Raw genomic sequence first — 15,455 nt, 5'->3', positions numbered from 1 at the left:
CCTTTTTTGCTAAAATAAATGTACACGTTTCATTTAACTTACCTCTACATGCTTGCGCAGGTTTGATGTGGAATTTTTAAAAGCTGCTAACTCGGTCTCTCTGGGCAAACACAGCTTACACTGCATAATAAAGCTGTTGCCTTTCTTGCACTTGAAGCCGAAATGGTCCCTTAAATACGGCCAGGGGTTCACATCGGTTTCTTCGAGTTCAGGGTCAGCAGAATTCGATGGGGTTTCTTTTTTTCGCTGGATCCGTACCACCGATGTCAGACTCCATTTTTATCGTGACCCAACGCTAATTTGTTCTACTACCCATCATTCCCTGCAGTATTTCCGAAGCGCAATGTTGTTGTTTTTTTTTGTTTGTTCTTTTAATTTACTCAGTAACGGGTGTGATTGAAAATGTAGCAAAGTACAATACTTTTTAAAAAATATACTTAAGTAAAAGTAAAATTACCGACTTGGAAAATGACTTTAAAAAGTACAAATACACAAAAAAACTACTCAATTACAGTAACGCAAGTAAATGTAATTCGTTACTTTCCACCTTTGCAAAAAATCAACACACTGCTTCAGAAGCACTGTGTCGAAGCTTGATTCGCTTGGTTAGGGTCACGTGATCAGTGACGTCCGAGCTTCATTTAGAACCTAACTGCTTCGGTATCTGATTCAATGGTTTATAAGGAAATGAATCATTCGCGGGATTTGTGGAGTGTTTTGATGGTGACAGATAGCGAACCACTGATCATTCCACTGAGAGATTTGGAGCCAGCGAGGAATAGAGGAGGTTCTGTTGTGTGGGAGAATTTTGAGTTGATTTTTGTCAATCGGGTGGGTTTTCCAGCTTTGTTTTCTGGCCGTTTGCTTTTGTTTTGTGCGTGCTTATTATATCTGAAAACGGGAAAAAGGTAAAATGTCAAAAATCTGCTTCCATAATATAAATATCATTAAATAACTTTAGAAAAACTTCCACTTGACTCTTTACATGTAATGTTGTAAAATATATATTTTATTGTTTAATTAATCTGAAAATGTTAGTCTGCCAAATGTGCAGCAATTGAATTTATTTATTCTCTTTATCTGATAGTTTGTGGGGCCCAGGTAGACTGTATACCTGCATCTCTACCAGTTTCTCTGCACTCCAGCCTCTTCTGTGCCATGTGAAGGGATTTCCCTTAAGGCAGGAGAAATTATCTCCACGAAAAGGAACAGGTTCGGCCATCGCACACTAGAACAAATTCTCTTCTTAAGGGATACTTTAAATGCATCATGTTTTTAATTTGCAAGTTCATAAGCATTTTCCCTTCAATTCTACCCCCAGGTCAAAAATATGTCTGGGACAATTTCCCTAATATAATATTATTTATAAATATACCCGTCTAGCGGTTAATTTCATAAGTGCATGGAGGCAGGACCTCACAGCAGAAGCATACTCCATAATGTGTTGTACATTATCATATGTATATTATATGTTATGTGGTATTTTTCAATTATTGTATTTACCAATATCAAGAAGTCACAAGCAAAGAAAGACCACACAATGGTGCGTGTTTAAACAAGGAGAGTTTACTGGTCAAAATTATTTATTACACAAATAAACCACATTTTTTTAACCACCTAAAAATACACGTTCAAAGCAACACAACGGCGGCCCAATATCAGACAGAATTCCACTCTGTAGAGTGAGCAATCTTAATGAAACAGTTGGTTTTATTTTGTGGATTCAAGCTGCTCTTCATATTTTTGGCCACCAGATGTCACCAGAGAGGACTGTGTTGAAAAGCTTCGAGTAATGAACCGTTTTTCAATACAAGCTTCAGTGCTTCAGAAAGCTTCATTTGGCCATCACTACTAAATACACAAGAGGGTAATGAGGGAATGAAGAACAGGAGGGAACACAGCTGGAACTAATCGCCCACAAGACAGGGAGGAAGAAAAACAGAATGCACTAACACAGGACTGTCAAAGTAAAACAGGAAATACACAAACATAGAAACCAGGGTGACGAGACATAACACAAGGAATTCGGGTTGTAATGGCTATCTTAATTTCTTCTTCTTAGTGTTCTCTCCTTTTCTTATATCTAAATAAGCACACTCTGGATGGACAAGAGTCTGTTTTACGCGTTGGTTTGTACAACAACGACGGTAAAACCATTGTATCACTCCGCCATCTGCTTGTTTATTTTCCACAAACGTTTCACAATAAAAGCACAATATACTTTTGAGGCTTTTCAAAATAACACATGAAATAACTATAAATGGCCCTTACATTCCGGCCCCTAATTGTTACTGCTGAGGCATAACAATTACATATTAACACAATATAGTGTCATTTAATATCAACACTCAGAATTTAACTGGCTTAACCAAACATTACATGAAACAGTAATCATGTGTGTTGAACATAAATCTGTTACACATGAGACTGAGATTCAAACGGTTGCCTCCATTTTAAGCAAGAAACATAACTTGTTGACAGGCCTCTCCAGAACACTAGTTTTGGTTTTGGCGAACACACGTCTGACAAGTCCATGAGAATCAGGGACTGTTCTCTCAACCTTTCCCATTATCCAGGAACTTCTTGGTGCACTGTCATCAACTATGACGGACCTTCCCAAAGTGTGGGGCCCGCCCCCTAGGGGGGGCGCAGAGCCATGGCGGGGGGGCGCGGGATGAAAAGGGGGGGAACAAAACGCTTGGACACTGCTAGCACAGGCGCCTACAGAAACGCAAAGCAGGAGATGAAGCATCGCTGAATATGTTTCAAAACCAACTTCATTCTAAGCCAAAGACTAGAAAATATGGTGAAGAATATCTTCCCTTTGGCTTCACCTGCACACGTGCCGAGGTAGGTCTCCCTGCAGAATTGGTTTTCCCTTCGTGGGGAACAGTGCTGGGCTGTTTAAATAACGGACAAACAGCATCCCACATTCATGATTTTTAGTTCACAAACACTTCTTGTAATGACTAACCACTCCTGACATTTTTCTTGTAAAACAAAGGGGGACCCAGCAAAAAAAGTTTGGGAACCACTGGCCTTGATCAACAGCAGCTCCCCCTGGTGTTAAAACTAAGAAGTGCAATACACTCAAGCAAAAGTTGAAGTGCGGGCCATATTCTATTCTATTGATAAAATTACTTGCGGGCCAATTAAAAATGGGGCCGGAGTTTGGACACCCCTACCCAGAGCTGGAACGCACACAGAGTCTTTACAGACTACTAAGGATGAGACATTCTATCAATATGCAATCAATTATATATTTATATTATATATCTCTAAGCATTATTGATTATATGTTTCTAAGCATATGACAATCCAACAATATAAATGTGACAGGTATCTCTGTCTAATATATTTACTCAGAAATTCTCATTGGTGCTGAGATCTGGTTATACCTTATGATTTGTAGGGTTTATCTTCTCTTTGTGCTAAATGTTAAATGTTGTTGAGGGTAAAAAGATGATCATTCAGAAAAACTTTATACTATACTTTAAAAATGACCCCTCCCTGTAAGAGAACAAATGGACCCAAGCCAAGCACTCAGATACTACTTGACAACATCCATAGCACCACCAGACCCCCTCACTTGAAAAATCAAAAGTTCAGTTTTTCTTTTAATTTGTAATCCTTCTTTACAAGTCAAACACTCAAACACAGATTGCAGAAATGTTACAAATTGAAAATTTGTAAAATTGAAGCTAGATCAAGAAAAATTGTCACAGCGGCTTTACCCTCAAATGCTCTGCGTAGATGAGTAAGTGAAATCATCGAAATTATTTCTCTTTTAGCACATAAACACAGCGAGGTGATACTTATAAAGACGCTAAAAAGATGGTCAGAAGGAACAACAAAATAAACTTGGAAGAATTAGTCGTATTTGTACAAAATGAAAGTGCTATCAGTGGATAGATGTAAAGATATCAGTGGTTACACCCTCGGACATGTTGTTTCACAAGACACGATAAAACGGCTGATCAATTTGTTTCTCTAACTCACAACAACAAATTTAATCTCCACAATTTGACTTTTTTGTTAAAATAGAATTTTTACTTTAATCCCAAAATTTCGACTGTATTCTCAAAATGATCAACAATAATTTCTTTACTTAATGTGGCCCTCATACTCCGTATGGTGCTATATATTGCCAGAACATTTTTTTCGTTAGTAATCTTTATAAGCAAAACTAATGATCGCTGCAGCACACATACACACTACAAAAATGTTACAAGTTAAAAATCAACTCACCTTTGCTTTTTTTCGGTCTGGTTTTTGTCAACGCAGCTTAGATGCTGTTTTTTATAGAGAGAAACGTTATGCTGAATCTGCGCCTAATAAACTTGTCTGCTTTGGTGAGAGGCAAAAGAAGCTTTGAATCGTTGCATGACTTCAAGCCAGTGATGTCAAAAGGAAAAGTGAAAGTATAACTGGTCTGCGTGTGTGGCTGGAATTTTCCATGAGACCCCTAAGTTCTTTTCTTCTTTTTATATTTTTATTGGCAGTTGGCAAAAAAAACCCTCAAAAGTGCATTGCTAGTATGGAGTGAGAACTGGAACGTCGCTCAAAAAAAAAGAAGAAGAAGAGAAAACCCTCAAATCCTTCCAAGCAATTTTGCTGTTGGAAGTGATGTTTTTTATATTGAAAAATTAGAAATATATCATCATTTGCATGCTGATAAAAATCATATCCTTATTAGGTCTGAGTGCAGGTCGTATGTCTATGTATGGTATAGCTAGAAACACACACACACATTGTGCATTATTTACATGTCATTGCTTGGATTTGAAAAAAACTCGAGAATGCAAACCAGCTTTCTCGAGCTGGTTTGCATTGTCTGCTCACATGAGGTAGCAAGAAGGACAACCCAGCATACCTGAAGATGTTTATTACACGAAGTCTTGTTAATATTTTTATCTGTTTTATTAATGATTTAATTAAAATGTTTTGACTTTTATACATTCTTTTTTTGTCTTCACTGCGACAAGTTTCTTTCTCCATTTGACGGACTTGACCCACATTTCCAATTTATTCGAATGAACTTCTGTTTGCCATTTCTTTGGGTTTTCCTCCGCAGTGTTACATCTGAGTACTTAGAAAACCTTACAGATAAGTAATGTGTGAGCAGATGCAATTAATTTTTAGTCTGTCTTCATGCAGTCTTACTGAGATTGACTATTTTTCCTTGCTGAGCAGTCTCGCTGTAATATGGAAGTTTGATTTGTGGTGGGACAGCTGGGATTGGCTCCAGCACCCCCCGCGACCCTGAAAAGGATAAGCGGTAGCGAATGGATGGATGGATGGATTTGTGGTGGAGCTGTAATCTGCAAATACAGTCTGCATCTTCACCTGTTCATTTATTTTTGAGGCTGTTCATTGGTTTCCTTGAGTGCCTTGCAAAAGGTGCTTACACCTCTGGTGCGGTGGTTATGTTATTCATACTACACACAGGTACTCTCTAGTATAATATGTATATGCAGTGTTTCATTTTACAGTATACTGCAACGATCGTCCTTCAAGGTAATTTGAACCATCAGACACTTAATACCCTTTGAATTGTTTTTCTGCGCCAGTTTGAAGTTTGAACATTTCCAGTTTAGAAATATCTCTATTTATAGAAGGAAAACTAAACTAAAATCAGGCTTTATTTGACAAGCATATGCTGGCATCCATGAAAGAGTGAAATTTAGACGCAGACACTCTCCCATGATGCCAGTGGTTTTACTTGGAACCCCTGTTGGTAATGACACATGCGGTTTTTCAAACCTTTGCTCATGATTAATAGTAGGTAGGTCAGCTACCACCTCCATAGAGAACAACCTCCATTAGGGTTTAAATAGCTGGGACTCTTCACCTTTTTGTTTTTCAAGCTGAACAAACCTCTTGGATGAGAAGTGAAATGTTTTAAAGGAGTCCAGCTGCCTCTCTTAAGACAAACATGACCTGATAGACTAGGAACCTACACAGACATGGAGTCAGCATGTCTTGTAGATTTCAAACGACATGCAGATAATATAAAGACTGTATCCAGTCTTTGTTTATCTTGGGTCTGTGTTTGTGTCCTTCCTGGCAGATAGAACAGTTCATTTTACCTGAGATTTACTGCTTAAAGCACATATGATAAAACACTAAATGGATCCAGGCAATCAAGATTTGAGACTTGCAACATAAGAAAATGTAATTTTTCAGAAGCTGACCACGCTGCAGCTGTCAGCCAGCGACCAGGACAGCGAGCCGGGCGAGCTCATCTACCGCGTCACCAAACAGGTGAGCCTGGGACACCTCGAGCATGCTGCCAGTCCAGGTAGACCAGACCTATATGTTAGTGTTTTTAGAAAGGACGCAAAAGTAAAGATGAAAGCCAAACTAAACCAAACCAAACTTTTCCCACCGCTTTGTGAGTAGTTGGCATCCAACATGCAAACTGCAGATGACTATGGCAATCTGATTGCAACCAAAGCAGTCACAATTATGTTTTTGGTACAGCAGACCCTGATTTCACCTGGCAACCACCACAAACCAGTGGCTTTACCCCCAAAGTTGCCAGGGGTGTGCAGCGCTGTGGTCCATTGATCACCTCTCCGGTTTGAGCCTGTCCAAAGACATGCTTGTCAATTGGTGATTCTAAAGTGCCTGTTGGTGTGATGGAAGTATTTAAAAAAGTGACGACAGGGTGTGGGGACGGGAGCTGAGCCGAGGAAGCATTCATGCATCAAATAGCAAGAGAGTGAGGGGATTACCGGGGAGGACGACAACAAAACTAAAACAGGGAGCTAAGAACTTCACTGCTGTATGTTTTCAATGTTTTTGTCACTTTTTACGGAATCAAACTCAAAGTAAGCTTTAAACCCTGCATGGTCGTACTCTCTCCTGCACTCCATATTATCCTTTGTTGATCTACACACGTCTGTTGCTGCCACGGACGTCGCACGCTCGTACGTCATTGTCATGAGAAAATGACGCAGTAATGTAGCCTGCTTACGGGAAAGTAACAGTAATCTAATTACCTTTTTTCCAATAGTAATCCCTTACTTTACTCGTTACTTGAAAAAAGAAATCAGACTATGCGGTGTTGCCCATCTCTGGTCCACATACAGAAAGTATCACAGAAAGATTTAAGGTATCGTGCCACATTTGACCTCTGACCTCTTGTTCATGGTTAGTAAATTAAGAGTCAAAGTGAAAGACAAATTTGAAACTTTGTTACTTACTACCGTTGTTTGGAATAGATAGGAATATAGGGAATTATATATTTTTATTTAAAGACAGGACTCACATGTTTTCATTTCTAGTCTTTAAAACCTGTGTCTATCCATCTAGTATTAATTCTTTCTGGGAAACAAGTATGTATATTATGCACACACACAAACACACATGCAGCTATTACCTATTTCTTGTTTTTATACCTAAGATGAATCCATTTCTTCCTGTTGTATTTTCTGTTGGTCTTTCTCGTGAAGTAACTCTTTATTTTTGAGGAGTGTTTCCTCGAGAGTTATTTGGAGCATTTTGCATTTTTCCTCCAAGACTTCAAACTTGCGGTCCGTTTCTTTCTCGAGCATTTCTTGTTGCTCTCTCTCTTGAATGAACTCTTTATTTCTGTGCACTGTTTTCTCAAGCTTGATTTGGAGCATTCTGTGTTTTTCCTCCATCTCGTCAAGCTTGGAGTCCATTTCTTTCTGTTTCATTTCCATTTGCTTCTTGTCCTGAAGCAACTGTTGACTTTTGTGCAGAGTTTTATCATGTTTCACCTGCAGCGCTTTGTATTTTCCCTCCATGGTTTGGAGTTTGCTCTGCAGGTCTCTCTGCTGTGTGGACTGTTGCTTCTCTTCTTGGTGGATTTCTTTCAGTTTTTCCAGAGCATCATCAAGCTTCTCTTGGAGCTCCTGATTCTTCTTGACCATGTTTTCCTGTTTAATGCTCTCTTTTTTCTCCTTTTGGAGCAGATCTTTATTTTTTTCCAGAGCTTCATCAAGCTTTTCTTGGAGCTCCTGATTTGTCTTGAGCATTTTATCCCCTTTAATGCTCTCTTTTTTCTCCTTTTGGAGCAGATCTTTAATTTTTTCCAGAGCTCCATCAAGCTTTTCTTGGAGCTCCTGATTCTTCTTGAGCATTTTATCCCCTTTAATGCTCTCTTTTTTCTCCTTTTGGAGCAGATCTTTAATTTTTTCCAGAGCTTCATCAAGCTTTTCTTGGAGCTCGTGATTCTTCTTATCTTGGAGAGCACATTGTTTCTCCTCAATAATACCTTCCCTTTCCTGAAGCTGGTAGGATAATTTTTCTAATTCAGCGCTCTTTCTCTCATTTTCTTCTGTCAGGATCTTAATCTTTTCTCTGTTCCTGAGATTTTCATTCTCCATTTCTTCCAATCGCTTTTCCTCTAATTCTACCTGTTCATCCCAAGGAAGAGAGCTGATATAAGGGTCTAGGGACTCATACCATGGAATAGAGCTGGGGTCAGCTTCTTGTCTTTCTTGCTCTTTCTGAGACATGTTGGAGTCTTTATACCGTGAGTACGAAAAGGATCCAAATGTTTGAAAATGCTTTACTGGTGAACGTTTGAATGCTGCTAACATAAGTGCTGCAAATAACGGACTAAAAGTTCTACATCCTCACCCCTACTTAAGGATTCATGAGGATCAAAGGATCAAAGCTTTAGAAGCCTGTGACATCAGAATTCCATAAGCCAATGAGGTTCTTACATGACTTTTGAATGAGGATAATTCTTTTGTGTTAAAAATAAAAGTGTAAAAAGTGTTATTGCAATAACATAAAAAGTGAGTAAAGAAAGTAAACAAAAGTACAGTTTTATTTATATAGCACCTTTCAAGACAAATTCATTGTGTCTGAGTTGTATTGGTAACTCGTTGAAGTGTTACTGGGTATCATAACTAGACAGTTTGCGCATACAGTGAGTGAAAGCATTGGGTGGACTGAATCAGGTTAAATTAAATCGATAGAACTGGGTGGAGTTCTATAGATTGTATTGATCAGAGAGTTAGAACAACAACTAAAGGAAACTTTGATTAATCTGAAAGGAATTAATATAGGTTAACAGGTAGCTGATACAAATCAGGATTTAAAACCTTTTTTGGTTTGTTTGTTTTTCTGTTTGACTCCTTGTTTTATTCAATATTGCAGTTTATATGATAGTATTATGGGTTTGTTAAACTGTTCCATGTGAAAATGTTGGGAAATGAAATATCACAGGTGGAAATCAATGAAAGTGGAAATTCAGAAGAAATTCTGTCCTTTTCCTCATTAATGCACATCATAGATAACTATGTAATGTGTCTGTTGCACACTTTGTATGTCAGGAATAACCATAAATGTGTTGTCTTACAAACAGCTGTATCAGGTCTTTGCATCCACAATAAGCGAGGATAACAGAACTCCTGGAAAGCAAAAAAAATCTGGTTCTTGTTTTTAAGACAGTCACCTTTAGTTTCACGCTGAGTGATGCTGGATTGTTGCAGACAAACCTGATTATGTTTCCCACTGGGTTTTATACTTCAGAGGCAACACAGAGTAAAGAGAAGCATTGTTATTTCAGTGTAACTTTGGTCTCAGTTTAGTTTTATCCCCTTGTAAATTTGATAAGAGCCAAGTTGAGGAAACAAACTCAGTGTGTGGCCAGAAAATGCCATGGTGGCTTACAAACACATGTCAGAACAAAATATGAAGGATAAGACATCACACGTATAACGGAAAGAGACGCAGAAGAATTCATCTCTGAAATTTCTCCCTTTATTGAACTGGCATTTGCCCGAGACCACTGGAATTGGTGGGATGGACACAAAGAAAATCGGAGGTAGACAAAAATTTGTCAGGAGGGATCAGGAGAGAACAACAGTCTGCCAAGCCATTCCCTGCTTCAGAGTTTTGTAATTTTGCACCTGCTGTCGCTTTAATATTAAACTAACGAGGTTGAAATAGACTCACAGTGGTTTCTGCTTCTTAATTAGACAGATTTATATCCCTTCATGTGCTTCTGTCTTCTGTGCTTCACTGTCTGTGATCATGCTCGAGCTCATCTTCAGTCAGTTATCTTCTGTTTGTTTCCTGCTTCCTTTTAAAGGTCAAGGATCCCACCTTGACCTTGCCACCTGCCTGCGTGCCATGGACGCCCAGGTTTGCAAATACAATGTTGTATTTTCAAATTGATACCATAGATACATCTAGTACAAGCCTCGAAAAAGTTTGCATCTTCGTGACCTTGACCTTGAGGTCTGATGCCAAGTCTTGTCACTTGAGACTGAGGTGATGCAAGATTTTGAAATTTATTCTATATGTGCAGCTACTAAGAGGCTGAAGGATAACACTGATATTTTTATATTTTCATGGAGCTGCTCTCAAAGCTTTGTCATCTCACCTCAATTCCTATAATTCAATCCTGGTCCTGCATCACAGTGTGTGGTGTGGAATAAAACTGTGACAGTGTCAGAAATTTAGCTTGATCATCTGAGCGTAGCTGCTGCTGCTACTAGCCAGCAAACCGAAATGCAGCATGTAGTGATGCACTGACACTGGCCCCTCTGTGAAAAACCGGCACACAACCAAACAAATTTGGACAGCAGAAGCTGGTGATGTGTGCTCTAACTTCTGACTGAAGCAAGAAGAACACTGGATGGACAGACACATCCAAAGATTTAGATTTCAGGTAGTAGGCATTTGGTACACTACATGCATAAAACCTGGTGTCCTTCCCATATTTATTAAATCCAGGTCTCACAGTGTGGTGATAATAAATTCTGTAGAAAGTGAGTAGGCATTTAGGAAACAAATATAATTAAACATGGGACATCTCCTCTCTTCTTCCTTGGCACTGCTGCCCTCTTCTGGTTACAGTGGGTCAGTGGTCGCTGAGAGGAGCTGTGAGCTGTTAGTCTGCTGACTAAAGATTTGTCTGTGTTAAACCATTAATCACATTCTAAAGTAATCAACCATACTTTAAATGCTGTTTAATGTGGCACCTCGTATTGTGCATTATCAACTTTGCACATTATACTCTGTAGAAGAAGAAGAGTGTGATGCAATGTGAAGTGGGCAATGAAGAGTGTTCTACAGTTCATATCAACCATGTCAATGAAAGTTAAATTCTAAAATAAAAACAAAACAATAAACCATGAATGTATTTTCTACCACTTCTTCAGCCTAAGCACAGAAGCCCAGCTCCTCACAAATATATAGACCAAATTCAATTCAATTCAATTCAAAACAAATTCTTTATTGTCCCACAAGGGGAAATTTGTTTAGTTTAGCAGCAGGCAACAATAAGAGTAAACAAAACAATAATATTAAAAATAATAAGGACAATAATAGTAATAAAGAACAGATGTCTGTACAGAAAACAGGTGTCTGTACTGGTCACCCTACAGAGAAACAAGAAGATAAGGACAAACATGCAGACAGGAGGGCAAAAAAGACAGAGAGGTTTATAAAAGCTCATCAAGATTGATAGGAATGCTACATGAAGCAAACAATGTTATTGAGCTTCTCTATTGTCATCCTGCCTGGTGATGGACAAGTTCATGCCTATCTCCTATCTTATTCTGAGCCCATGGATGCAGCCATACCACACAGGACACATGACCAGCACACACTCTGAGTGTGTTTCTGTACCCAGTTTACTGAAAAAATGGAAATACCCAACAGTGTGTCTGTATAAAAGTCAGTCCATATCCAACATCTACACCCACTTATACTTGTAAAGCTGCAGAGAGCACAGCACATGCTGAATCTAAATGTAGCTCGTTTCAACGGTCTTTAATGATATTAAAGGACAAATAAAAGGCCTGGAATGGATTCAAAAGTTCAAAAAAATGTTTCAAAAATTAAAGCGGATCTGGCCCACACAATGTGCCTACACATGGCCCACATACCGCAAAGAATGACGGCCCTTTGGTGGCCCACACATGGGCCAGCTGCAGACACACTGGTGGTCCTGTGCTGGCCCAGCTTCAGCTCTGGCTCCAGATGTCAGCCTAATGTGTACCTTAATCAAGCCATGTAATAACAACATGTGCCAGAACATAATAGTGCAAAAGGAACATGACGAAATGACAAGACGTGCTTCCTAACTACATTCGTACTCTTGACATGCAAACTGGAGGAGCCAGGGATCGAACCACTAGCCTTCCAATCAGTAGGTGACCTGCTGTACCTCCTGATCTACAGCCAGCCTGTGGTAGACGTGCATAAACCCTCACTAGGTTTTGGATAAAGTGTACACTCACAAACCTGTCAAATCTGCATTTAAAACGTTGGCTACCATAGCAGTATAGTATTGCAACATGGCATTTGGGTCTTCTAACTAAAATAGGAAAATAGGAACATAATTAGTGCCTCATTGCCAGACCTGGCCCACATCTGGTTGACATACACCCGGCCATGACACCAGTCAGTCAGAAGTGACAGCTTGATGCCAGATCTGGGCCAGGCTTGATTTCTATGAGCCTGGGGCGACATAAACAATACTACAATCGAGCCAGATATGGCATGCCATCACATAGACAGTGCCATCAATTAAAGAGACCAACATTTTGATCTTACTCCTCTGTTTTTCACACCAATACTCCTTACTGAGTAGGTAGATTTGGTCTATGATCATGCTGAATAAATCGATTATTACAATTCAAAAAACGTGGGAAAATTGGTAAAACAACAATAGATAAGTAAATGGGACTTAGTATTCTAAAATCATTTTATTTTAATCAACTTTTTTCATCAATGACGCCTTTTAGCAGCACTTTCTTATACATGAGAATTTATAAAATTAATTTAATGAGTGTCTGAGCCTTAAAAGGAGCCCTCACCATAAAGATGCAGAGCTTATTATTTTAACATTAATATCAGAAACGTAATTGGTTATTTTAAAAACTGCAAACAATCTTAGTTTTTCGAATATTTCAAAAGCTTCTTTCACCCATTGGCAGCTGTTGTTTGGTCGGGAATGCATTTTGGGCAATGATGAAAGGTTGGAGTGGACATAATGTGCAGACGCTACTGTTTAGACTTTTAGATCCTGGGAAGCTGAGAGGGCGTTTGTGCAACAGCAGACTCATTCTTTTTGTTAAAAGCTCACAATAATCGTTCAAAACTCTTGCGTAAAAGTAAAAAAAGGACTGGCCTTTGAGACACAGGCTTTTTTGTCATTAAAGGGCGCTGTGGAGCAGCCCGGTGCCTTTTGTTTTCTCAGCTCTTGGGCTTGAAGTTCAGTTTTCGTCTCTTCCACGGTGCGCGCTGTTCGCCTCCGACAGAAAGTCACATGATCCATCCAGAGCCGTGTGCTCGGACTGAAATCTGAAAGGTAAAGCTGGCTGCATTAACTAAAGTACTTTTTTTAATCAGCAAATGTGATGTTTTGGCGACACTGCGCGGGTGAGTAAAGCTGTGAGCGATTTGCGAGTTTGCTCGGAAACCTCGGAACTCCAACTGCTCTGCATGTGGCTGATTTTTATTGATGAGTCTAAAGTCTGATAAGGAGTGTTTTGAGCCGATCTTCTTAGAATCTGAAGTTGTTTAGACAAGCAACGCGTTCATTTCTCACTGTTTTGGCTTCTGCAGGACCATGAAGCTCATCATCCTGAACGACTACGACCAGGCGAGCGAATGGGCAGCAAAGTACATTAGAAACAAGATTTTACAGTTCAGCCCTGGCCCCAATAAATACTTCACTCTGGGGCTCCCTACAGGTAAGAGCAACGTGCAACCCTGTGATGTAGCATTTAGCACATGTATTTAGATTTGCATGATTTTAATGTGCAGCCTATGTTTCCTCCTCTCACCCCTTTGTTGCTTTCTCTGCCCGTCTTTAGGAAGCACTCCTTTAGGTTGTTATAAGAAGCTGATTGAATACTACAAAAATGGAGATCTCTCATTCCAGTACGTGAAGACTTTCAACATGGATGAATATGTAGGTAGGTCCTGATTGTTCTCTATTGTGCCATTAAGCATACAGAGTGAGGGACGCTTCCAAGCTCTGGTCTTTCATAAGAAACTGCCATAAACTCCTTTTATAGGACTTCCCAGAGATCATCCTGAGAGCTACCACTCCTTCATGTGGAATAACTTCTTCAAGCACATAGATATAAAAGCAGAGAACACGCACATCCTCGATGGCAACGCCGCCGACCTGCAGGCAGAGTGTGACTCCTTTGAGAAGAAAATAACAGCTGCTGGGGGGATTCAGCTGTTTGTTGGAGGTCAGGAGATGCACAGATAAAAGTGAAAATACTGCAGCTAGTCAGCCACACATTTCTTTTCTTCTGCCCTGTAATAAATGATTGCAAAACAATTAAGCCCCCTCTTCTTGTTCTGTGTCAGGTATTGGACCTGATGGCCACATTGCATTTAATGAGCCTGGTTCAAGTCTGGTATCCAGGACCAGGGTGAAGACGCTGGCGAAGGACACCATCATGGCCAATGCCCGATTCTTTGATGGAGATCTCTCAAAAGTCCCCACCATGGCGCTGACGGTGGGAGTGGGCACTGTCATGGATGCCAAAGAGGTTGGGAGTCTGGCTCAGTGTCAGCCACGTGCCTTGGTGTTTGTGTTTTTGCTGCTGTGCCTAAATATCAAGAAGATTGGTCATCAGTTAACTTCTGAACTTGCTGAGTTATTTCTCTGTTTTCAATCTGTCCTCAGGTCATGATTCTCATCACCGGAGCACACAAGGCGTTTGCTTTGTACAAAGCCATAGAGGAAGGTGTGAATCACATGTGGACAGTGTCTGCCTTCCAGCAGCACCCACAGACCATTTTTGTGTGCGATGAAGACGCCACCCTGGAACTGCGAGTCAAAACTGTGAAGTACTTTAAAGGTGAGACACTGAATCACAGATCATGCAGTTGCTGAGTGGGAGAAAAACATTTTATATTTCCAGCTGATTAAGAAAAAATATTTCCAAAGCAGACATGAGTCATAGAAAAACTACTGAGTCTTGTTTTTTGTCCGCAGGGATGATGCATGTCCACAACAAGCTGGTAGAGTCACCTCCATCAGAGCCGAAGAAAAACTGAGGGAGACCTCTCTCAAACATCCTGGATTCAAGAGGCATTTGACCAAATGAGCACTCCAATAATTCCATTAATATGCTTTTCCTTCTTCAAGATCAAGCAAGATTTTCTCACAACTACTTTTCATAGAGATAATTTAGTGCTGGTATAGATGATTCTTCATACAACTGCTCATTTGTTCTTTGTAATAAAGCAAATTTAATTTGTACATCTTGTGTGTGTTTTTTGGGACATGCTGTGGTTTTCAGTCTGTCCTTCCAGTCATGTGACAAACAGGAATGAACTCCTGTTGCCTTCAAGTGCTCCTTGTTATTTTTACTGGTTTTCTTAGGGTGGAAGTGCTATGGAAGTTTAGTTTCACTACTGGGGAAAATGCCCGCAGACTTATTATAATTATTATATGTAAACTTGATATGTAGTTATTAGCCCTCGATCTTTCA

At 39.7% G+C, this 15,455-nt stretch overlaps 1 protein-coding gene across 2 annotated transcripts; it reads left to right on the top strand.

The window, feature by feature from the left end:
• The first annotated feature begins 13,184 nt into the window (after positions 1-13,184).
• On the top strand, positions 13,185-15,223 carry gnpda1 (glucosamine-6-phosphate deaminase 1). 2 transcript variants are annotated; one of them, XM_084943962.1, is made up of 7 exons: positions 13,185-13,306; positions 13,564-13,691; positions 13,815-13,916; positions 14,019-14,201; positions 14,323-14,507; positions 14,645-14,819; positions 14,957-15,223. In XM_084943962.1, the coding sequence occupies exons 2-7, from the start codon at positions 13,568-13,570 to the stop codon at positions 15,016-15,018; spliced, it is 831 nt and encodes a 276-aa protein (XP_084800088.1). In that variant the 5' UTR covers positions 13,185-13,306; positions 13,564-13,567; the 3' UTR covers positions 15,019-15,223. The 2 variants fall into 2 exon arrangements, with proteins under 2 accessions (XP_084800088.1, XP_084800095.1); XM_084943969.1 differs by having other exon boundaries at positions 13,287-13,377.
• The last annotated feature ends 232 nt before the right edge of the window (positions 15,224-15,455 follow it).

The sequence above is a fragment of the Perissodus microlepis genome, chromosome 2, assembly GCF_051167445.1.
Source record: "Perissodus microlepis isolate ML-2025 ecotype Zambia chromosome 2, ASM5116744v1, whole genome shotgun sequence".
NCBI lineage: Eukaryota > Metazoa > Chordata > Actinopteri > Cichliformes > Cichlidae > Perissodus > Perissodus microlepis.
Note: the sequence above shows the minus strand (reverse complement) of the source record. Positions and strands in the feature narration are given on the sequence as shown.